The sequence below is a fragment of the Trachypithecus francoisi genome, unplaced genomic scaffold (assembly GCF_009764315.1).
Source record: "Trachypithecus francoisi isolate TF-2019V2 unplaced genomic scaffold, Tfra_2.0 Lachesis_group17, whole genome shotgun sequence".
NCBI lineage: Eukaryota > Metazoa > Chordata > Mammalia > Primates > Cercopithecidae > Trachypithecus > Trachypithecus francoisi.
The window spans coordinates 52,503,588-52,526,878 of record NW_022681462.1 but is presented as its reverse complement, the minus strand read 5'-3'; the positions used below and the strand labels follow the sequence as shown (position 1 = coordinate 52,526,878).

The following is a 23,291-nucleotide window of genomic DNA, read 5'->3' as shown; positions in this document are numbered from 1 at the left end:
TAATGCTTACTCTGCCGTATCATGTTCCAGGAACTGTTTAGAGTGATGGAAGACAGTCCCTGCCCTCACGGAGCATACAATCTGGTCAATCATCTTCTTCCTAGCCTTGAGGACTCCAGGTGTGATGCTAACCTGAGGAGTCTCCTTGGGTTCCCCACTAAAAATAGGATAGAGTTAGGCCGTCTTTTCCCAGGATCAGGCTTATAGGCTTCAAACTTTACTATAGCCAGGCTCTGTGAGTTACAAACCCAGTTGCCCACACAAAATCTTCTTTCAACTTTAACATGCCCAAGCGCGTCCTTTAGTCTCAAACATCCTAAGCCTTTTCCCCTCTGTTCTCGCCCCCAATAGCTCTTGACTCTTCTTCTTTATCCCTTCTACCCATGTCTTCCCTCACTGTCTCTCCCTGGTCCCTAACTGACCACCCTGCCTATCCTAACACCCCTCACAGATCTGTCCTTGCCCCTGCATTTCATCACTGCTAGGGTTACCTTCCTCAACTATGAAACTGTTTATGCTGTGTCCTGCTCAAAATAGTCATTGGTACCCTAATTTCCTGGCCTGGTTAAGATAGCTTTCAAGAGCCGCCACTGCCTGCCTGACACATCTCATTTCCTGCCATTCTCTGTAAGACTTAAACTGTGGAGGACATTGTCTTTTCTTATGAATCTCCTTTGCACCTTGTCTTTCATATGAACTCATGTCTTCCCTAATGTCCTGGACAGCTGGTCACTCCATCCTCTATCTTTCTCCATCCTCCATCTTTCTATGTTACTGTGTATATATATTGACATATTGTAATTATTTATTTACATGTCTCTTTCCTCTGAAAGTGGGCTTCTTGAAAGCAGTGTGATTTCTTTTTATATATCTATGGTACTGTACCTCACATATCATAGATCCATAAGGACCTGTTGAATAAGTGAATGAGCTAAAATATACTGGTTTATCAACAAACAGGGTTTTCAGACTGCTTCCATCCACTCAGCATAATGAGCAAACATGGCATGCCATAATCTTGCAGTTTTCTGGGACATCTAGATACTTTGAAATACCAGGTGTATCTCAACAAAATTGAGATTGGGAGGGTCCTTTCTTATTGATCATCTCTCACCAACTGAATGCCAAACTGTTCTACAACCTTAAATAGTTACAAAGCTTCTAGCATTCACCTATTGTGAAAGCTACCCTTTATTATGGGTTATCTTTTTGTATTACTTGCTTATGAAGATTCCTAAAGATATATTTTCCAGCGAGCACTTTTCAGATGTCCAACATGCATTTAAAGTACATATTTTGTTTTTGGAAGCCATATTATATTCACACAGACATGCTTATGTTGGTTATAGATATATAATGCAAATTACACAAATGATGAAATTTGTTTTCATCATACTCTGTGCCAGGCACTCTGCTAAGTACTCTAGACTGACTGTATCATCTATTTTCTGTATTACCTCTTTTTAGATGAGGAAACTGAGGCAAAAGATGAAGTAATTTGTCCAAAGAACCAGGGATAGCAAGGGCGGCCAACATGCAAATCCAGTGTCTGATGTCAGAACATATACTCTCATTAACATCACGCTAAAAACTGGAAAAAAAAAAAACTACTTCTATTTACTGTGTAAGCAGATGCTGAAAATTGAAATGGGAAAATTTCTATTTCTGTTTATTGTATAAGCATAAGTTTGAGCTAGTTTCCTATATAAGTAATGTGCTCTTGATTCCCAACATCTATTTTTTAGAAAGGCACCATATCTGTACGCAATGAATTTAAAACATTAGGGTGATTTTTTTTTTTTTTCATCTAGGAAAAATACTTCTCAACGACTACTGACCACTTAAAATACCAGTTGGTATTTGATGAAGTTTTGTTTTTATCAAACTACAGAGGAAAATTGTTATACAAACCACAGTTGTAATTTGTAGTTTTTTGGTGTCACAGTGATCTATGTAAAATGGAAACTTTAAATTAAACTGTATAATCTGTAGCAACAGACACAGAAACAGCACTTGATCTGGGACCCCTTCATGCTTTGAAATCCTAATGAGGATAGTATCCGGCGCTTCTGCAAGCAGGTTTAATTCTGAGAAGAGAACCTTCCCCTAGCAACAACATTTAAAAAAAAAAATTAAAGTCAAAAGCTAACTTGAAAACAAGTAATATTTTGAAAATCAATAATTAAATTTCACAACATAAAGCAATTATAAAACTATACAGATGACTTTAAATTGAATAATTACAATCACAATAGCACCTAATTTTCAAGGTAACCAGTGGGTAAGACCAAATGAGATTGTCAGACTGTGCTAAGCCTCTCTGCTAAAGTGAACATTTCAATTAGACAAAGTAATTAATGACTTTGGGGACAGTTCAGATTCTTTCTCTTGAGATCACCTTGTTAGATAATTTAAATGAGAAACAGATTTAGATAAAAGGTTACCAGTGTTTTCTTCAGTTGGAAGATGTGAAAAGAAACCTTTTTCTCTTTCAGCCTTGCCTTACACCCAGACAAAACTCTTGTTGCAACTGGCCAAGTTGGGAAGGAGCCATATATATGCATATGGGATTCCTATAATGTCCAGACTGTGTCTATTCTTAAAGATGTCCATACACATGGAGTTGCCTGCCTGGCTTTTGACTCAGATGGACAGGTGTGTATCTTTTTTTTTTTTTTACTTGTTTTATTTAATGACTTCTCACAACTCACTTAAAACTATAATACCAATAGCCAGTAGACTCAAAATCCATCAACCCTTGCTGGTTCTTCTGACAGAGCCTCCTAGAATTTTTTACCTGTTTTTTCCTCTTTAAAACTGTGGCACTAACACCAAGCTCTGGATAGGCCTTGGTGTTGGTTCCCCTAGTCCCACCATCTGGTTAAAAAGCCTCCATAAAAGAAGTCACGAATTCATGCTCATCAGGTTCGCCATAGCCCAGTAATTCTACTTTGTTGCCTGTTAGCTTCCTATTTGGAGTAAGGGCTGGACCAAGCCTTATTCACAGACCTCAAGCCCTGAGCATGTCTGTAGTGCTTCTTGATTTCAAAAGATGACATCACCTCCTAATAATCCACTGAGAAGATTATCCTTGACTCTTTACCTTGACATCATTTCTAGCTTCTTCTCCCTGTCCTCTCCCAATTAAATCTATCATCAATTCCTGGGTATTCTGTTTCTTTACAATAACTGACATTCTCTCCTTTCCATTCTCTCTGCCACTGTCCTTTAAGTGCTAATAAGTCAATGTCATGTCTGACGTTGTTTAACCTCTTAGTCTCCTCACAGGCAATTTCTTGCTAATACATTTCATCAACTGAAAACGGTGTCAAAGTGTTGTTTAAAACCAATAAGAGCTTGGAGTACCCAGTGAATAAAGTCCACACTTTGTTAAGTGGGCATTCTGTTTTAGCCAACTTTTCTAGACTTTTATCCGTTGTGCCCTTGTCAAATTGAACAAATCTGCAAGACTCCTGTACCAGACCTTGCACATTTGTACCTCTGAGCCCTTCCTCAGTCTGTCCTGTCCACCTAAAGTGTCCTGCTCACCCTTTTGCCCATTGAAGTGATTCAGTCTCCAAAAGTTTTTACAAAGCCTGGCCAATCCCTCCCAACACCGTTTTCTCTTCTTCCTTTGACCTACAGCAATACTTGGCAGAAAAGATAGGTTGATATGTTCTAGAAAAAGTAAAAACAGAGGGGTCATTCCTGCCTCTGGCTGCTTTCATCTCCTCACTAAGGCCGGGCCTCTTCTCCCCATTTTCTCAGCCGCCTCTGTTTCCTGTGCCACCCTTCCTCTCTCTCTCACCCTCCATGTTTCTGCCTGTAAATTCCTTCAATCTAATTTTTGACAAATTTCAGAGTTAAATCTGTAAGTTGGTGCCATGCAAAGATCTGTGAAATTATTCATAGAAGCTTAACTGAAAGTCTGTGGGAAATTCAGTGGATTATAGGAGTTGACCTGGTTTGAGTCACTTTTGAAAAACAATTAGCATTTACTTGCTGTTTTCTGCTATTTTAGGAGAGCATCATTCACTAGTCATTTTTCTTTTTAGAACTCGATTCACTACATATGTAGACCCCTGGAATTATATGTTCTTTATTTTACTCCTCTGTAATCTCATCCAGTTAGTTTAATGCATACATTCCCTTGTATGTCTACATAAAGAGACGATAGCTGGATGCCAGTATTTGTTCAGGCTTGCAGTTATATTGACTTCCTAAATAAACTGAAGTGTGTCAGAATCCATATGCATATACAAGTATAAATGTATGCTTACATGTGTACTGGTGTGCACCTTCTCTAATCTGATTTTGTTATTCAAGCAAGCATTCTTTATCAATTTGTTCTGAAGTGTCACAAGAAAATGTAATGCAGCAAAGGGAAATCCAGCTTTAACTTAGTTTTTGTCCATGTTAATTTATGTTAGAATCCTAACTATTTTCCTTTAGATTTCATTTTGAAGGATGGTGGTAGGGGTGGATTGCATGGTACTTAACTGTCAGGTGAGAGAAATAACTTCTTGTATGTTAGCCATGATGGATTTCGTGGCTTGTTGATGACTGTTGCTTCAGGTCCGCCTTACTCCCTGGACAGTTAACTGGAATCGAATGATATTTAGAAATGACCAATGGCCCATCACCTCACAATCGACAAAAGGCAATAGAAATGCTTTTCAGGTAGCTGTGGAACCTGTCACTACAGATGAACAAAATAGGTTTCTTTCAGCTTTTTCTCAAATGCGGGTTTTACTCCAGTGCCCCTATTTGTGTTAACTGGTTTTCTTCTCTTAAAAAGAATAAGCTGAATGGAGTTCATCCATTCAGATTTTCTTATGAATAAAAATACAACCACATCTCATTTCCATGGCTGAAACCCTCAATTAAAAAATTACAGCAAAGACATTTCTTAAGGACACATTAAAAAAAACCCCAGTGATGTGTGTTACGTTAAAAATTCCTAGTGGAAGCCATGTTTAGTGAAGAAACCTGAAGAATCCCTGCATAACAGCACATGTATACATTTAGCCATGTGTAGCTGGCTGTTTCATCCACACTGAGTGTGCACATACACAGACATACTCTCAAATGCACTCAGTAAGCACATGCTCTTATACTTGGGGAATACCACATGTTTAAAACCTCTTTAATTTACGTTACTTCACTTGACCCATACAACAACCCAACAAAGTAGAAGGAATGAATATTTTCTATACCCATTGTACAAATGAGACAACTGAGATTTAAGGAAGTTAATTTTGCAAGGTCTTATGTCTGGCTACTTAAAAGTGAAAAGAAAAGCCAAATCTACTTACAGTTTAGGCTTCTTACACAATGCTGTCTCCTTACAAGTGATATCCTGCAAGAAACTCTGATTTTGGTATGACTGTTGCCTGTTTTTCACACTTTTGGTTTTGTATATAATCATGTGTGTTGAATTTTATTTTTCCTTTAAGGACAGGTTCTGACCTGAACCCAAGGAATTTAGGCTGGGAGGTGAAGTATCAGGTTACTTCTACTTAGATTGTATTATCTTTTAGTCACCTTAAATGTTTGTAAAATTATAGAAAACTAAAAATTAATGCTCATTTATTCTATTCGTCAAACCCTTAAATTTTAGCAGTTTGGAGCTTTTAGACTATAGAATCCTGGGTTCTATTAAATCTTATTAAGATTTTACCTAAAAATTTTAAGTTAAAAATTCCAAATACTGCCTTCAAGTTCTATTTCTGTAATTTCTATTGACTTATCAGAGATTTCCTGAGAGTTTACCTGTATGTTTCTTACACTTAAAAGGATAAAGGAGCTGTAGCTCTTAGGTTTTTGAAATTTCAGCATATGCTAATGGAAAGTCATCTGTTGAGATATTTTTAGTTTTGGGTTTAAGATGGGTTTTGAGAAATCGGTTTCTTATAAGAAATTCAATGCCTAACCCATAGTAGTCAGTAACTATTTCTCAAGTGTCAATAAATTTTCCCATCACTTTTAGGTACTAAATTATTGTTCTTATTCTTAGCGTTTAGCCTCTGTGGGGTTGGATGCCAAAAACACAGTCTGCATTTGGGACTGGAGGAAGGGAAAACTTCTGGCCTCAGCCACTGGCCATTCTGACCGGGTAAGAACTTGCTGGATCAAGCTGTGCAGATTTCAGAACTGGGGGGGCCTGTGATATTGCTTCTCAGACTTCTAATGTTTTTAAAAGTTAATTTTTCATGTATACATTTTTCCTATTAAACTTATAAGCATCCTCTTTTTTCATGATTAACAGCTAACTGTGTTAATGTGCTTCTGGTGATCAAGTACTTTATATGGATTGTTACTGCTTTTCATAGGCAAAGCAAATTTTTGTTGCTGGCATTTTACTACTTTATGAAATCAAAATGGAATTGAATTTGAAATTATGTATAGTTTAGATGTATTCATTTAGAAATGGAAGTAGTTGTTAGAAAATAGTCACAAAATATGATTACAGGGGTACACATTTTAATTTTGAATAAGTGTAATGACAGCTTTGTGATTCTTTGTTGTATTTGAGAACATTGAATGTGGCCTGCTTATTCCTATTGAAATCAGTGTGATCAGAAATAATTCCATGTAGTCTTAGGCAATGAAGTGGGTATATACATATAACTGGTCAGAAATCTAATTTACCAGTATCTTGCATGATTAAAATAATTTGACTCCTTTATTATCTTGGGTTCTCTAGTATAAACAATGAATTTGCTTTACTATCTTACTTGAATTCCTAGGTGTTTTGTATTTCTGCCCAATGTAAGTGTTCATGTGGAACAGGCTATCCAATCTTTTGGCTTCCCTGGGCTGCAGTGGAAGAATTGTCTTGGGTCACACATAAACAGCAACACTAATGACAGCTGATGAGCTAAAAATCATATCATCTCATAATATCTTAAGAAAGTTTACAAATTTGTGTTGGGCTGCATTCACAGTCATTCTGGGCTGTGGGTTGGACAAGCTTGATGTAGAATCAGGCTCTAATTAAACATGAAATTCACTGTCTCTTGCTTAGAAGGAACTCCTAAAAAAAATTTTAAGTACAAATGGCACATTCATCTATGGAGGTTTGTAGTTGTAAGGAGACCCCACAGATATTGCAAATTCTACTCCAGGATCAAGTCTTCAGAAAGCTCAGGAGTGACCAACAATAGAACCTCAGTACTGGAAGAGGCTGGTACCCCACTGGTCCAGTGGTTCCCAACCCTGGCTACACATAGAATCCCCTGGGGAGACTTCACAGCATATATATATATGTATATATACACACACACACACACACACACACACACACACACACACTCTCCTATGTAATATTTTATCTGAGTTATGCTGCATTTACTACTATTTCTGAATCATTTTACATAGTCTGACCTGAACTAGTTTACTGTCTGTCTATCTTATCACCTTGGAAAAAGAAAACTAAAATTACAAACAGTTTAAACCAGTAAAATCTCCTTACTTAGAAATAGCCTAATGTAATCACTTTGGCTTGTATAGAAAGAACTTTTATTGTTAAATTCTTACTGTTAAGCTAAATTTGGCCTCAGCTGCCCCCCATATGGTAAGTCTCTACAAAATCAACTGCAACCTAGCTTGGTAAGTAACCACACTGAAAATTTAGGTGTATGCTTCTGTAACAAATAGCTGAATGGCAGCCAGCTTCAGCCAATGGCAGGCTGCCACCTGTTCAGACCATGCCCAAATAAAGCAAATTTGGAGCTGAAACTAGGAAAGCTGTTTCTGTACCTCAGTTCATTTTTCCCAGGATACATATACCTAGTGCTGAGTCTGTAATCTTAGGATGTTTTAATGAAATGCTTTATATGGAACACTGTTCCACCAGACCCCATAATCTGTGCCACACATAATTTTGCTCTTTATTACTGATACCAGTATGAATTATTGACTGTTTATGGCTAACTTCAAGATTATCTTCAAGATTATTTTAGTGGCACTAAAATACTTAATCCATTACATTTATATAATGAATGTTTTATACCCTGCAAAATAAGTTGATATACTTTATCTTCATTGACCTTAACAAAACTTGAGGTGGTATAATCCACTGTAGAGAAGATGAGGTTAAGGTTAGAGGTGCTCAGACTTGCCTGAGCTTGGATGGCTGAAATGGATACTTGGACCAAGTACTTTTTCTTCAGTGCTCTTTCCGGGGACCATAATTGCTCCTTTATATGTGATGAACAGTTAGTGGTCTAGGTTATTTCTCTGGTCTAGACTTTGTCCCTGACAAGTAGTCCTTCCCTTTCTATCAGCGTGTCATGGAATGTGGTCCATGGATCCACCTCCATCAGAATCTCCTGGAGTCTGTTTAAAGATTTGGGTATCTGGACCCAATTCCAGACCCACTAAATGACAGCATCTCAAATGGGCCCTGGAAATACCTGTTTTAAGCAATTGCTATGGGCGATTTGATTCTCAGGATTGACGGTCTTTTCCTTCTTGTCTCTGAAATGGAAATAGAACTACCTGCAAACTGTCTGGTAGCTCTTGTTAAAGAATGACAAATAGTAGTAGCAGATATATTTTCAGTTCATCATATAATTGAAAATATAATAGTATGTTGGGTCAGATTAAAATGATAGCCTGAGGGACTATTTAAGTTAGTGTCAGATAAATGCTTCTGCCTTATATTTAGGAATATTAACTTCTGTGATTGCTAGAGACTATTGGCCACATTAAATTGTAGTTAGCTATTGAATGTTTTCCTAGTTAAAAAGAAGCATTTAAAAATTCTTTACATTTCTATTGAAAAGCTGTCTCCAAAGTGCTAGCATTGTGGAGAGCTATTGAAAAATTTGATCAAAAATTTATCCTAAATTGTCCATTTGTTTATCCCAAAATATGACACCAGTTTGTTTTAAATAATTATGGTAAGTTCTCTCTCTACTCAGGCTTTAAGGTAAGTAGACATGAGGTGATAACATGTATGTTAGTTCCTGACTCATTCCAAGCCAAATCTTCCATTTTTATCCTGTGCAGGTAACATTGTGTTCTAAATGTGAGGGTAGAGTCTTGGCAATTGGACTAGTATTTGGAAAAGGCAAAAACATGTCAAATGATCAACATGGCAACTTTTAATGTTTTGAACAGATTTTTGATATTTCCTGGGATCCATATCAGCCAAACAGAGTGGTTAGCTGTGGAGTAAAACATATAAAGGTAAAGTTTTTTGTTTTTCATTTTTTAATTTTGGTACCTTGAGTGCAAATAATTTTAGGTGTTTATATAGATAATTTGATGTTGAGAGACTGCTTGACTTGACACTTTTTTTCTTCAATATAGAGCTCTCTTACCTGTTTCTCTGCTCCTGAAGCAAACTAACATCAGCTGATGGGGCTCTCTCTTAGAAATGCAAAGTAATGACAATCAAGTGAAGTGCTCAGCAGGCAGCTGAAAAGGAAATTTTATGTAAATTAAATATCGAGCTGAAGACTCATAATACTTGTGGGACTCTATGTTTTAAAACAGTGCTGATTTTAATGTTGTGAAGTAAGTTTTTCCATTATAATGAATATTTACATATTTGCATGTCAACACTTTGACATGTTATGTTCCCTTAAATGAAAGGTGTCATGTTGCACTCTACAAGGAAATAGAGGAATTCACAGTACAAACCTATCTGGACCATTGGTTTTTAAATGCCCCAATCTTCCTCTAGACTACTCTCTCATCTGGGTAGGCCCACATTTGCTTCTTACTATTTTGTTCACAAGTAGCAAAATTAACTGCATCAACATGCTTTGCTCTGACATAGCAAAAATTTCTCCTGACCCCTGGGATAGGGCCCAGGTTCTTCTTTCTCTGTAGGATTGTAAATAATAGAAGTTAAAGTCCATAAACAAGAGTATAAGGATTACCTTCTTGCATAGAGCATGATGGATTCTGTACAAAAAAAATGGTATATTTCTGTATGAATGAAGATTTTCTTCTAACCAACCCCTCCTATTTTGCAGTTTTTTTAGTCTAGTTTTTCACGATCCTTCCCATTATTCTTACTTGGTTAGAAAGGGACAGATGATAAAATACTCAAAGAAGTATAACAAATATGGAAGACTTACCTAAAGAGTGTTACAAAACTCTGCAGAGGAATGTAAAACAATACTTGAATAAATGGAGTGACAATGTTGATTCTGGACATGTCTAAAATTTACAAATGTATCATTTATCTCCAAATTTATATTTGGTAGAAATGCAGTTAAAATCCCTGTTACTTCTGTTTTTACCTGACAGAATTTCCCTTTAAATTATCCTAAATTAATCTGGGAGCATAAAATAATGACAATAACTATGAACTTTGGGATAAAAAAAGAATCATGAAGAGGATATGTACCACTATTTACTAAAGCATAGTAGAATTTAATTTAAATGGTATAAGACTTGGATAAAAAGAAGTAATGCTGAAAAATAGACCTTAATATGTATGACAACTTAAAGTATAATAGCATCTCTAACTGGTAGGCACAAATTTATTAATTTTTTGGATAAAATTAATACTTCATACTATACACTAAAAGTCTATATGAATTAAAGAAGTAAGTTTCAAAAACTATAAAATAACTAGAGGAATATGTAGGCAAGTGTTTAACTGCTCAAATTGGAGAAAGATTTTTTAAAATGTAAAAGCAAAGACATCGTAAGGGATAATACTGATGCAACTGTAGAAATATTAAAACATTCTGTGTAATTCCTTCTTTCCACAAAAAGAGGGAAACTGCAAACTAGCACAAGTATAAGCAGCACACAAAGTAGATAACTGGGTTGTTCTGAAAATGCAAAGACCTCTTGCAAATCTGTAGAATGGACAAAGAACATAGAAAACTGACAAAAATAGAAACACTGTTGGCCAATAGACTTATGAAAATGTTTAAATCTCAATAATTAAGGAACACAAATTTAAAATAACAAAACATTGTAAATATATCAAATTTATGATTAAAAGTACCCTCTCTTGGCAAGGATTTCGTGAATGAGCACTCTTAAACCTTGCTGGTAGAGAGGGGTAAGCTGATAATGCTGTTTTGGTCCAGAAATTTGGAAATATTTATCCTTAGAAATGTCAGTTATCGTTGATCCAGTAATTTCACGTCTTAGAATCTATCCCAAGTAAATTGTTATAAGTGTGAACCAAGAGCTGACTCATTGCTGAGTAAGTGATCAATAGCAAATAACCAAATAGAAGATCTGAAATAAACCAAACAGAAGATCTGAAACCACTTAAGTGTCTCTAGGAAGTTGAATAAAATGTTACATCCATATGATGAAAACACTGTACAATCGTTAAGTTATGTTTTAGATAATTAATTATATTGGGAAATATTCAAAATCTATTGTGTGGGGAAGTTTACAGTTGACTTTGTGGGTGGATGATGGTGAGATTAGATTTGTGGCTTCTTTTTCTTTAAAAACATTTTTATGTAGGAAATACATTAGAAGGACATCTCCAAATGTTAAACAGTATCTCTGGGTAGTGGGTTGATGGATAATTTTTCCCTTGTATACTTCATTGTAAAATTATTTTACAATAATTTATGTTCCAAAATAAGAAATTTTAAAATGGAGAACAAAAATTTTAGAGGTTCCACTACTCAAAAGTGTAAGATATTGCACAACACTTTAGAGCTTCTTAAACATTTAATAATCCTGTACCAAGTCCTGATGTGTATATTTTTAATCTAGGAAAACGTCAGCTGAAATCTAGGTAGTTTGCTTTATTAACAGCAGCTGGAAGCTCCTTCTATGCTTGGTACAGCACACCTGAAAGACCAAAATCTCATTCAGTTTTATATTTGAGTTGGTACTAGATGAAAGAACAAAAACAGACCCTACTTTCAATTTGCTTGAAGTTTAGCCATTCAAACATTAAGACAGACCCTTTTGGAAGAAAGGTAAAATCAAAGCCCTCTATCGAGAAAGATGAGATCCCAGCTGGCTTTTAGAAGCACGTTGTCAGGATGGAGATGCTGCTTAGGCTGAGCCTCGGTGGGTGGGTGAGTTTGGTAGGAAGGACTGGGAGGCAGAACTAGGGGAGGGGTTGCACTTCTGTCAGGAGTTAAGAGAGGCATTGGTCACGCATGGAAGCATGGGACTGGGGAGCGGGTAGGGTCCATGGCTCATGATATGTTCCAAGATTACCAATGTTTTCATTACCAAAGAACCTATTTCCATAGTTTTCTTAGGGAACAAATATATTGAAAGATGGTGGCCACAAAATAAACTAGCCATTGAATCATAGTTTCCTTAACAATGTTTTATTAGTCAAAGATGTGTTATCTGCCAACATGAGTTTGTGATTAAACTAAAATATGAAAATTGTTTCAGCCATGAGTAAAAAAAAAATGTGAGTTCATGATGATCCTGATTTCTGTTATGCTGTGGGGAGTTTCTGGAAATTTGGGACCCTAACCTGGGAGCCAATCATCCATCCTGTACTCAGTGGTGAAGAAACCCAGGACCCTAGAGGGTTAGGTGGGAATTTGACTTCGATTCGTGATTGTTTCCCTCTACTTGACTCTGGGCAACCATTTAATGTCCCTGAGGCTGAATTAATATTGATTCATTCTATCTCAGAAAGAAGTCACTACCTCCTGAATGTAAGATAATTACATTAAACAGTATGGAACCCAGTAGGGGCACAATAATGTTCGTTTCTTTCCCCATTTCCTAGGATCACAAAACTGATGGCAGAGGTGGGATTAAAGCTCAGCCTCTGACCCATAGAGCTCTTTCCACTGAGGAATTTCTTTAGTGAACTACCTTGCCTTAACTTGTTTTAAAAAGAAAACCCTACATTTATTGGGTTCTAACTAGATTTGCTGCTTAATTGATAGAATTCTCCTGATTCCTTCCTATCTCTTTCTATCCTTGGATAACTCTTAACTTTTAAATCAGTAAATTCTAAAAGCAGAAAGGCTGAGACAAAACTCTGAAACTTTATTTGAAAACAAGAACTACTTACCCTGTTTAAATTTAATCATCTTAGCAGACTTGGATATTTTTTTCTAAGCAAATGCAAGCATTTTTACCTCAAAGAATTTGGAATGTCTACCTAGCAATACTTTATTAATTTTGTTTAGAAATATAATAAATTTAAACAAACTTCAACAAATTATTTTTCCTACCTGTATTCTCTATATCCAATTACCAGGATTCCTCCACTTTTCTTCCCAAAAAAACCTACCTTAGCATTGAATTATTCCAGTCATAAATTGAATGCAAAATCTTTGTACTCGAAGAAAATACCTTCATCTGAAATTTGTGTAGCTAGGGTGAAATCTTTTTCGGCTTTGTAAATCCCCTATGTTTTGGCAAACAGGCAAATCGCAATTATCTGAAACAAATGCTTGAAAAACTAACAGTTGAGCATCAGCCGCTTCATTGGTTTTATAGCAAATGAGCCTACCAGGTTTGTGGATACTGTTGAGCCGTCTCTAGTCAGAGACAGAAGGGACTTTAGGGACTAGCTAGGGCTAGATGAACTCAAGGTACCTGCCAGCTCTAACAAAATTTGTGTCACAGTCTGTGGGTAGAGACAGGAGAAGATAAACAAGGTCTCCTCATTTGGTGTGAATTTAATGATGCGTTGCTACCCTAAACTGCCACTGTTTTTCAAGTAGGAAATGCTTCTCAAGAGATAATATTTCAGGTACTTGCCATTTTCTGCAGAAAATATCATAATTTTAGGGAATCATTTGACTATTTGGAATGTTCCGTGTGGGCCTTATACCATTTGACCTGGTGACTTGCCAGTAAACTTTTATGTAGATCAAGTCTGAAGATAATGGGCTCCATTTTTTGTGACTGTCTAGAAATATTCAGATAACTCAGGCCGGGGGTGTACATCCAAAGTTAAAGGACAAACTAATTCTTTTAATCTTCATGCATGAGGAGGTATAAAGAAAAAGGGAACTATCTGCCATAAGCATTGCCATGAACAGCAAGTTCTTTGGCATGTTGGTACAACCAGTAATCATTTATGTCTAAGAGTTTGTTCAGGTTCAGAGTAACAGCTTAAATGTTTTCCAGAGCTTATACCTAACTAGCTTTTTCCTAGATCTCTTTATTCTCTATTAAAAAAAAAAAAATTTAGGCTGGGTGCGGTGGCTCATGCCTGTAATCCCAGCACTTTGGGAAGCTGAGGCAGGTGGATCACGAGGTCAGGAGACGGAGACCATCCTGGCTAACATGGTGAAACCCTGTCTCTACTCAAAATACAGAAAAATTAGCCGGGCATGGTGGCGGGCGCCTGTACTCCTGGCTACTCAGGAGACTGAGGCAGGAGAGTGGCATGAACCCGGGAGGCAGAGCTTGCAGTGAGCCGAGATCATGTCACTGGACTCCAGCCTGGGCGACAGAGCAAGACTCTGTCTCAAAAAAAAAAAAAAAAAAGCTTTATTACAGGTGTGTGCTACCACTCCAGTCTAATTATTTTTGTAGAGATGGGGTTTTGTCGTGTTGTCCAGGATTGTCTCTAACTCCTGGGCTCAAGTGATCTTTCTGCCTCGGCTTCTCAAAGTGCTGGTATTACAGGCATGAGCCTGCTTTATTCTTTCAACATATACTTTAACACCTTTTCATTAATAATACCCAAAGAAATGAGTTACCAGAGCTGATACCTTTTCTGAGAAGATAATCCCATATTGGTCCTTCATTGTGTATCTGCCCTTCATTCTTGCCAAGGCATCCCTCTATTCCCCAACCTGCTGCCACACACACACACAGGACAGCCCCCCACCCCCAGCTGTCTGAATCCCGGCCATCTTGGTGTTATAGCCATCCCAGAACTGCTTCCTCCAGTACCCAACTACTCTGAGAGGACCATGGCTTTTCCTCTCCTGCAGGTGTAAAATAGTATGGTTGTTACTGATTTATTCCCACATTCCTGCCATGTGGTTTCATCTCATCCTGCTCTTCTGAATCCAGATGCAGTTTCTTCCTCACCACTGATCCGAGTCCTACTCTTGTTGATTCTGTTTAATTCAACTTAGTTCTCTACCTTTGAATTTCCTTGCCACCTGGGCACAGTCTGAATATGCTACCTTAAAATTACCTCATTGTTTCATTTGCCTCTGCATTGACTCAAAGTTGTCAAAGCAAAGATAAAGATTTCAATATTTTTTCTAAACCCATTGAACCTTTACCTTGGGTGAGCTACTTCTGTTTGTTTTCCCTCCCCTCCAGATGGAGATGACAATACTGTCTTCCTTAGCCTATTAAGGGTTTTGATAGGATCAAATACCTTAGCATATGCAAATAGCCTTTTTAAACTGAGGGCGGCCATATCAAGGACAGTGAGGTTATTCTAGTTGATACATTAAAATATGTTAAGATTTTGAGAGGCCAAGTGGGGCTGATCACGTGAGGTTGGGAGTTCAAGACCAGCCTGGCCAACATGGTGAAAACCCATCTCTACTAAAAATACAAAAGGTAGCTGGGTATGATGGCACATGCCTGTAGTCCCAGCTAACTGGGAGGTCGAAGCAGGAGAATCACTTGAACCCAGGAGGCAGAGGTTGCAGTGAGCCGAGATCGGGCCACTGCACTCCAGCCTGGGCAGCAGAGTGAGACTTTGCCCCCCTGCCACCGCCCCCAAAAAATCTATGTCAATGCAAAATATTTTGTGTCTGTATAACCATGGGAGTGTCCTTACTGCCTTCTATAAAATTGCTGAAGCTTTGTGTATGGTCTTCTACACGATGGACACATTTTATGCAACTAAAACTGAAAAGCCTAGTCAATTATTTGGGTATATGGAAATATGACTCATTTATGAAACATTTCTAAGTAACATTTCTACAATGAAGATTTATAACATTGAAAGTTAGAAATTATTTCCAAACATATGTACACTAAAAGTACCTAGATATAGCTGGGTGCAGTGGCTCACACCTGTAATTCCAGCCCTTTGGGAGGCCGAGGAGGGCAGATTACTTGAGGCCGGGAGTTTGAGACCAGCCTGGGCAACATGGAGAAACCCTGTCTCTACTACAAATACAAAAATGAGCTGAGCTTGGTGGTACACTCCTATAATCTCAGCTACTTAGGAGGCTGACACACAAGAATCGCTCGACCCTGGGAGGTAGAGGTTGCAGTGAGCTGAGATCGCGCCATTGCATTCCAGTCTGGGTGACGGAGTGAGACTCTGTCTCAAAAACAGAAAAAAAAAAATCTAGATGATATGTCAACAGGCTAACCAGAAGTTATAGACCTTCACAGTTTTCCTTTTTATACTTATCTCAGTTTCTAAACTACAATAAACCTATACTAGTTTTATAACTTGACAGAAATCTAAGCAAAACATGATTTGTCCACTTGATTCCAACTCTGAGAGCATTATCTTCTATTAAATCACCATTAAACAATGAGCAAAGCTTTGAAATTTTGGAACTTTGAAAGTTTAAAAAGTGTTGTTATAGGCTTTTCTCATGTTCCTGGTAGTTAGCTAAAATGTTTTTGTGTTACATGTTGTTGTGTTACAGCAAAGCAAATTAACTTGTTTGTGCCTAGCCTGGATAGAGCAAATTACGTGAAATGCACTGAAATATAAATAAACACCAATGCAAAATACATCCAAATACTCTATCTTGGAGATCTATTTTATCACTTACATTCTAGTTTTGGACACTGTGTGGAAATGCCCTGACTGCAAAAAGAGGGATATTTGGCAAAACGGGGGATCTTCAGACCATCCTTTGCCTTGCATGTGCCAAAGAAGACATCACCTACTCTGGTGCTTTAAATGGTGACATCTATGTCTGGAAAGGGCTCAATTTAGTCCGCACCATTCAAGGAGCACATAGTGTAAGTATTACCGTGTGGAAATCTGTGAGTGATTTACTAAATAAGGTAAGACTGCAAATCGCTCCCTGTATTTTTCTCTTGTTGTTTTAGAATCAGAGGACCCTGCTGAACACTCCCCACTCATGACAATTTCCCAAATTATGTTTACTCACCTAAAGGAAAATATATTTCAAAGCACACAATGTAATTAACCTTCACTTTAAGTATTAATTGCTTGATTTGTGTCATCTGCAGTAGTTTGACAGAACACTAGAACTAGCTCATCAGGTTCATCTTACAGGCACTTCTCAAACTTTAATGTGCCCATGAGTTTCTGGAGGATCATGTTAAAATGCAGATTCTGGCTCCATAGGTCTAGGATGATGTCGCCACTGCTCATCAGTGACCCATAGTTTGAACAGGAAAGGTGTAGATAACTATTGCTCTTACATTGGTTGATGAGATAGATTTTCCTCATTCTTTATGTTGAGGTGCAGGGTGTTACCTCCACACCAGTGTCATGAGCTCTTAAGGTACAGTCAGAAACCATTGATAACCACATATCTTCTGGTGTCTGCTCTGTAAGAACAAGGACAAACTTCTTACCACTCTGCCCTCTTTTTTGACACATATGAAAATGACTACATTGTTGTATCTACAGGTGATAAAATTGTCCCTACAAATGGGAAGATGATGTGAAAGGCAAAGCCTATCATAGTGAATGGAAATTGGGTAATGATGTTACTGGAAATGATAAACCTTTAGCTTATTGCCTCCAAATTGATTCCCTATACTCTTAATATGAAGAAAAGTTTAAGCAACTCTTAGAGCTATGACATTTCAGATCTTTCACTATATGTTGCAGGTGAATTTTCTTGGCTTCACTAATTATGAAACAGCTCTTAAAATAATGGGTCAGTATTTGTCCTCGTTCATAAAAGCAGCTGCCTTAGTAACCTAATTTCTTTTTATACTGGATCTTATGTCAACATTATATTCTTGCAGCACTTTTGAAGAAACTGAATAAAGTATTTTCCTGTGGAGGAGCATCTTTAAATTACTAAAACTATTTCCCATGTGAAAATCTTCAAACGATGCTTAACAAGCTAACATAAGTGCTATTTACATTTTCAGTTAGGTTCAAGTGATACCTTTGTGAGCTCACTGAGGTACATTTTGGGCACTTTTGTGCCTATGAAAGTGTTTATGTTCCTAGCCTCTTATCTCTACTTAATTAGTTTAGGCAGCAACTTCCATGAAACACCTCCATAGTTGTCTTTTCTCTCTAAGGGCCGCTTATCATGTAAAAGAATTTGATTCCTATACCTGCATTAATTATATTTTTGAGTTTTTAAAAAACTGCCATCTTTTTAGTAGTGGTAAAAGAGCACTTAAGCTAGTTTGCTTTGATTATTATGATTTTTAATGTAGTTGAGATGAGCAGCATCATAAATGGCTCTTTGGTCTATTGTCAGCATTTCAATAGAGAACAAGGGAGTTTTATTTTTGTTTTTGCCTTGTTATGTTTTTAAATCAACATTCAACTGTATCTATTCATTACACTTAGGATGGTTGCAGCACTGAGTGTTACGTATTTTAATCAACAGGCTGGAATCTTTAGCATGTATGCTTGTGAAGAAGGCTTTGCCACTGGTGGGCGAGATGGGTGTATACGACTATGGGACACTGATTTCAAACCAATAACCAAAATTGATCTCAGGGAGACAGAACAAGGATATAAAGGTAATATATGTGTTAAACTTACCTGTAACTCTGGATGTGAAATATAATGTGAAGTTCTGTATTCGTATTTGTTTCTCTGTACCCCGTTTTTAAAAGGCAGTTTATATAAATATATTGAATACAAGCAAAAGTATGTTAAAAGTAAATGGATGTCCTTTTTCCTAATTTGCACAAATGCATCTGTGTGAACCAGCAATGCTGAAGCCAAAATAAGCATTCTGATGACGTTGCTGAGGTTTCTTAGGAGATGGGATTGTCAGTGACAAAACTGAGAAATTCTAGACAAGTTGGTTACCGTAAGAGTGAATGTGCCCAGCCTCTGAAAACAAATGAGAGGAGAAATGTGACAAATTTATTTTTTAAAGATAACTTTAAAGTAGTAGATACTATAGTAGTAGGGATTAAGGGCATGGGCTCAGTCATGTGGCATGGGTTCAAATTCTTTTTCCCTGTGAGAAAGTTAAGAAATTGAACAGCAGTCTCAAATCTCGGGGCATCTATTTCCCCATCTATAAAAGGGAGATAATACGAGCACCAGCCTCCCATGGTTGTATGAGGATTAAATATACTTGCGAAATGCTTAGGATGAGGACTAAATATACTTGCAAAGTGCACTTAGCACTCAGATTGTTAGCTATTCTCACAGTATATAGAGTGTATATATCAGAATACGATACATCTTTTAAAATTCTCATGATAGGCCTGTTACCTTTTGGCAGATAAAGAATTAACAACTGAGAAAGATTAAAGTGGAAAATGTAAATAGGAAAGACAAGAGGAAGTCATAGCGTTGTTAGTATGCTAAGCACAGGTTGGGAGGTTCTGTTCACTCCCCACAGGTGGGCCGCAGACCCAGCGCCAAGGGAGGGGTACGTGGTACTGTGAGCCGTGGAGGTCCACAGGATGAAAACTTACCCATCATTCTCATGAAGAGGAATCTTTTTCAGTGCCGAGATGAGGGAGAGATTTCCTGAGCATCTTTTAGAGACGACCCTGTGACATAGGGCTCAAAGTCCTCAACAGGCCTGAAACGAGCTGTTTCTCCTGGGTTGTTCCTCATGAAGCCCCCGCTGTGTGACCTGATGGCGAGGTTGTTCCATAGGCCAGATCGGGTGGCAGTGCACGGTGCTCTCTGCTGGCCTTGGGTAGATTTCAGAGGACTGGGAGAAGACAGCGTAGACTGCATATCCTTCAGGCCATCCTTAAATAGTGTTGTTTTCAGTAAAACTTTTCCAACAGTTGAGCAACAGGGAAATGAGCTGGATATTGTACTTCCTGTTTATACCTGGAGGCCAGCTAGCTGCTTTATGTGTCTGTGAAACAAAAATGTGCATTTAAGTCAACTAATCCAGGATTGGACTGTTGTCTTCTCATGGAGGCTCAGGATGCTGGTGTGCACACATTTCTGAATACTAGGCACAGAGGTTGGCATAGGAAGCTGTGGAATTTGGTGTCTACCTCAATGTAGGGACAAGGAGATCAAAGTCCTTAAGTTCTCTGCCATAGAGTGTGGGCCAGGGAAACTTGATCCAGAAAAAACATAACAAACAGATATAAGCAGGCGAGTACCCATAAGAGTAATTTTTTTTTTAAGTACAGTAGCCAAAAATGTTTGACCCTGAACCATGAAGCTTCTTGGTGTATCTTTCAAGGTAAACCAGAAACCAAAACATATACTTAGAGAGTGGAGTCAACTTGCCAGATGGGATTAGTAACCATAAACTGCCTAAACATTGGAGAGCACCAACCAGGATTCATGACTCTTACTTGGCAGTTACTCCATTTTAATCCAAAAATTGTATCACATAATTAAGGCATACATTTTAAAGCATAGGAATCAGCTAAGAAGCTATTGGTTTACCCTGCTATACTTTTCTGCCCAGTACTGAGTCCTTGAGCCTGGCTCTCCTGGGAGAGTTCAGGGACCAGTTCTGAATGAGGATCTATGTAACCAGGTGTTGTACTGATCACATGGGCCCCACAGCCACCTCCTGTCTACACAGTTAGGACAGTCAGCGATGCCCTCCGCTGGACATCAGTCTCAGATTCCCGCCCCATCCTTGCCAAGATGAAAGCAGATCTGGGTAGTACACCGTGGACATTGGGAACCTGAAATAAGCCTGCACCTCATAGGATGTGCCCTGTGGTGTGTGGGCTTAGTGTTTATCAGGGATTGGTATGCATCTTAGATGGCTTACTGATAAGGCAGTAGCCGGCATTTTGTGGGGAGAAACAGACTGCTTTTAAAGGATGGTATAGATCATGTTCCAGTTTGAGTCCAAAGGAGTCAGAGAGGGCATGGGGGCTGGGATGGAGCTCCTAGGAGAGTGGAGATGGCACTGCTTAGCACGCAGCCCCGCAGTGTGGATGTTCCAGATGACCTCTTCACTTTTAGAATTGCTGCTGACCACCAGTACTCTTAATTGCTTAGTATTTTACTTTAAAATGATAAATGTATCTTTTTAAAACTTCCTTTTAAACTAATGTTTGTGACATGAGTTTAATATGCTGGGATCTAATTTTTGCCCTTGGAACACCCACCTAAAATTATCCCCTCCTCCTGGCTTGGACAACATTGTCACAAAAGGCCACTGTGTATCATCAAGCATCAAAAGAGTTGCTGGCCTTCATTCCAGCCCCCAGTGAAAAAACAATATACATGTAGCATCAAAAGAAGAAAAGTCTCCTGGTTTGAGTTACTGGTAACAACTACAGTCTGGCCCACCCATTGCTCCCAACTTAGGGAGTTCTGGAGCCTGCCTGGACAGGGCCATGTGGGGAAACTTGCTCTAAATCTCCCTCTAAGGGACTCTGTTGTGCTCAGCCAGGCCTTGGTGAATAATCAGCCAGGCCATTATTCCATTGAAGCAAGGAAAGAAGATGTTGAGTTCCAGAGCCATTTTCCGCAGCTCCGAGCAGGGAGAGACTCTCAGAACCGGCCCTCCTGTGGTCTTGGAGGCCGGCTGCCAGGGCCATCCTGTGATGGGGCAGCCTCTCCAAGGCACATGGAGGTGTGCCCCAAATCCAGAGTGAAGTAGAATGACCCAGCACAAGTATAGGAATTAAAATATATAGGATTTGAGGAGATAAAAGTAATCAAGATGTAAATAGCTTTCTGGCGTAGCTTCCCTTTCAGCCAGGCAATACCATACACTTGGTCCTTTGAACATTAGCAGAGAGCTGAGCAAATAAGAGGGAGGGAAAAGGGAAGGAAAGAGGATGGGAAAGGAACAAAAGAAAGCAGAGTGGACAGAAGATGGTCAGGTGTCCTCCCCACCCCCCGCCACCCTCTCGTCCCTTCCCTCAAAGAAGACTTGGCCTTCTGCTCCACCTCTCTTTGCCTCAAACAAACCAAGTATATTTGAAAGGAACAGATTCAGGCAGAGCAGTGTTAGACTTCCTTGCCCTCCGTTTGGACATGAAGCTTCCTTGCTCTCAGTTTGGACATGACAGTTTTATTTTTATAAGAACTATCTTGATATAAATTAGCTTTCTTCTGTATTTTTGCTATTTGTGAAACAGTGACACTGGAATTTATTTCAATGGAAATGTAGTGATTTCTCATCTTACTCAAACAGCCAAATAGTTTTCTAAACAAATTTAACCAGAGAATTAATCATGGCCATAGCCCAGTTCCCATGACATGGTATGGGTAATTTTCTATGTTCTTTACATTTAAAAGTATTAGCGAAAATTAAGAAATTGCTGCTTACTAGTGCTTAGGAATCTGAAGGTATTTATAAAGATCACACTTAGTGTACCACCTGTAAAGACTTGTGTTGCTCCTCCTGTAGATGTCTAGATGATTTACAAAATGAATCTGACAATTTCCAAGTTATTTAATGCAAATCTTTGCAAGATTGGCATACATTTGCATCCTCTAATAACTATTAGCTGTTAGCCATCAAGAAAGAAGTTTTAAGATGAACTAAGATGGATACTAAGCTCAGAAAAAAATGATGACATGGCTTTGTAATAAAGTGACATTATTAATTCTTTTACGTTTTTTTAGTAGCTTGAGCTAATTAGGACACTTGACTTACAGTAAAAACAATTAACCCCACTTTAGGTTGAGTGTGAATCAGCTTGGAGATGGGTCACATTCACATCAAGAATTGGTTAGTATCAGATCTGATTCTCCGGCTCCCTCCCTTCTCCCCAAGGCTTAGTCAAAGAAAATGTCCCTCATATCATTAGGAGGGCCATCCCTCAGTGAAGGGAACTGTAGCGTTTTACTTGCACCAGTGACTTGTGCATCTTTTGTGAGTTACTGGATTTTTGCTGACTAGGTGTTCAAACAAGTTTCTTTAGCAACAACACAAGATGATAGAAACCAACAACCTAATTCACCCAGGATCCTTCATCAGCAATTCTGAAAGCCCAAAAGTTCAGAATACCAGAAGATTTTTTAAATAACTGATGTGGCAGCAAAACTTGACCCGTTATGAGGCTATTGGGTGTTTTTATATATTTTGTTATGGAAATATTTAATTTCAAGGTGCTGCCTTAGTTTCTGCTGGATATATTACAAGTACAAAATCAAAATTTTTCTGAATTCCAAAATGCATCTGGCACCAAAGGATTTCAGCTATATGGGGTTGTTGTCCTCCAATATACATCTTAGTGAATATAAACTTCTGGAATTTTCAAGTTGGGACAGACCCTGGATGTAAGGTAGCGGCGGGGGAGGCGGGAAACTCCCTTACTTCATGGATGGTAGAATGAGGCCCAGGGTC

The 23,291-nt window shown here is 38.2% G+C and overlaps 1 protein-coding gene across 1 annotated transcript in view; it reads left to right on the top strand.

Moving 5' to 3' along the window:
* Positions 1 to 23,291, top strand: part of EML6 (EMAP like 6) — a 255,024-nt gene that overhangs the window by 91,900 nt on the left and 139,833 nt on the right. The window contains exons 3-7 of the mRNA XM_033175697.1: positions 2,496 to 2,655; positions 6,017 to 6,115; positions 9,127 to 9,195; positions 16,648 to 16,833; positions 18,420 to 18,555. Coding sequence (XP_033031588.1) covers positions 2,496 to 2,655; positions 6,017 to 6,115; positions 9,127 to 9,195; positions 16,648 to 16,833; positions 18,420 to 18,555 — 650 coding nt within the window. The remainder of the gene's footprint in view (positions 1 to 2,495; positions 2,656 to 6,016; positions 6,116 to 9,126; positions 9,196 to 16,647; positions 16,834 to 18,419; positions 18,556 to 23,291) is intronic.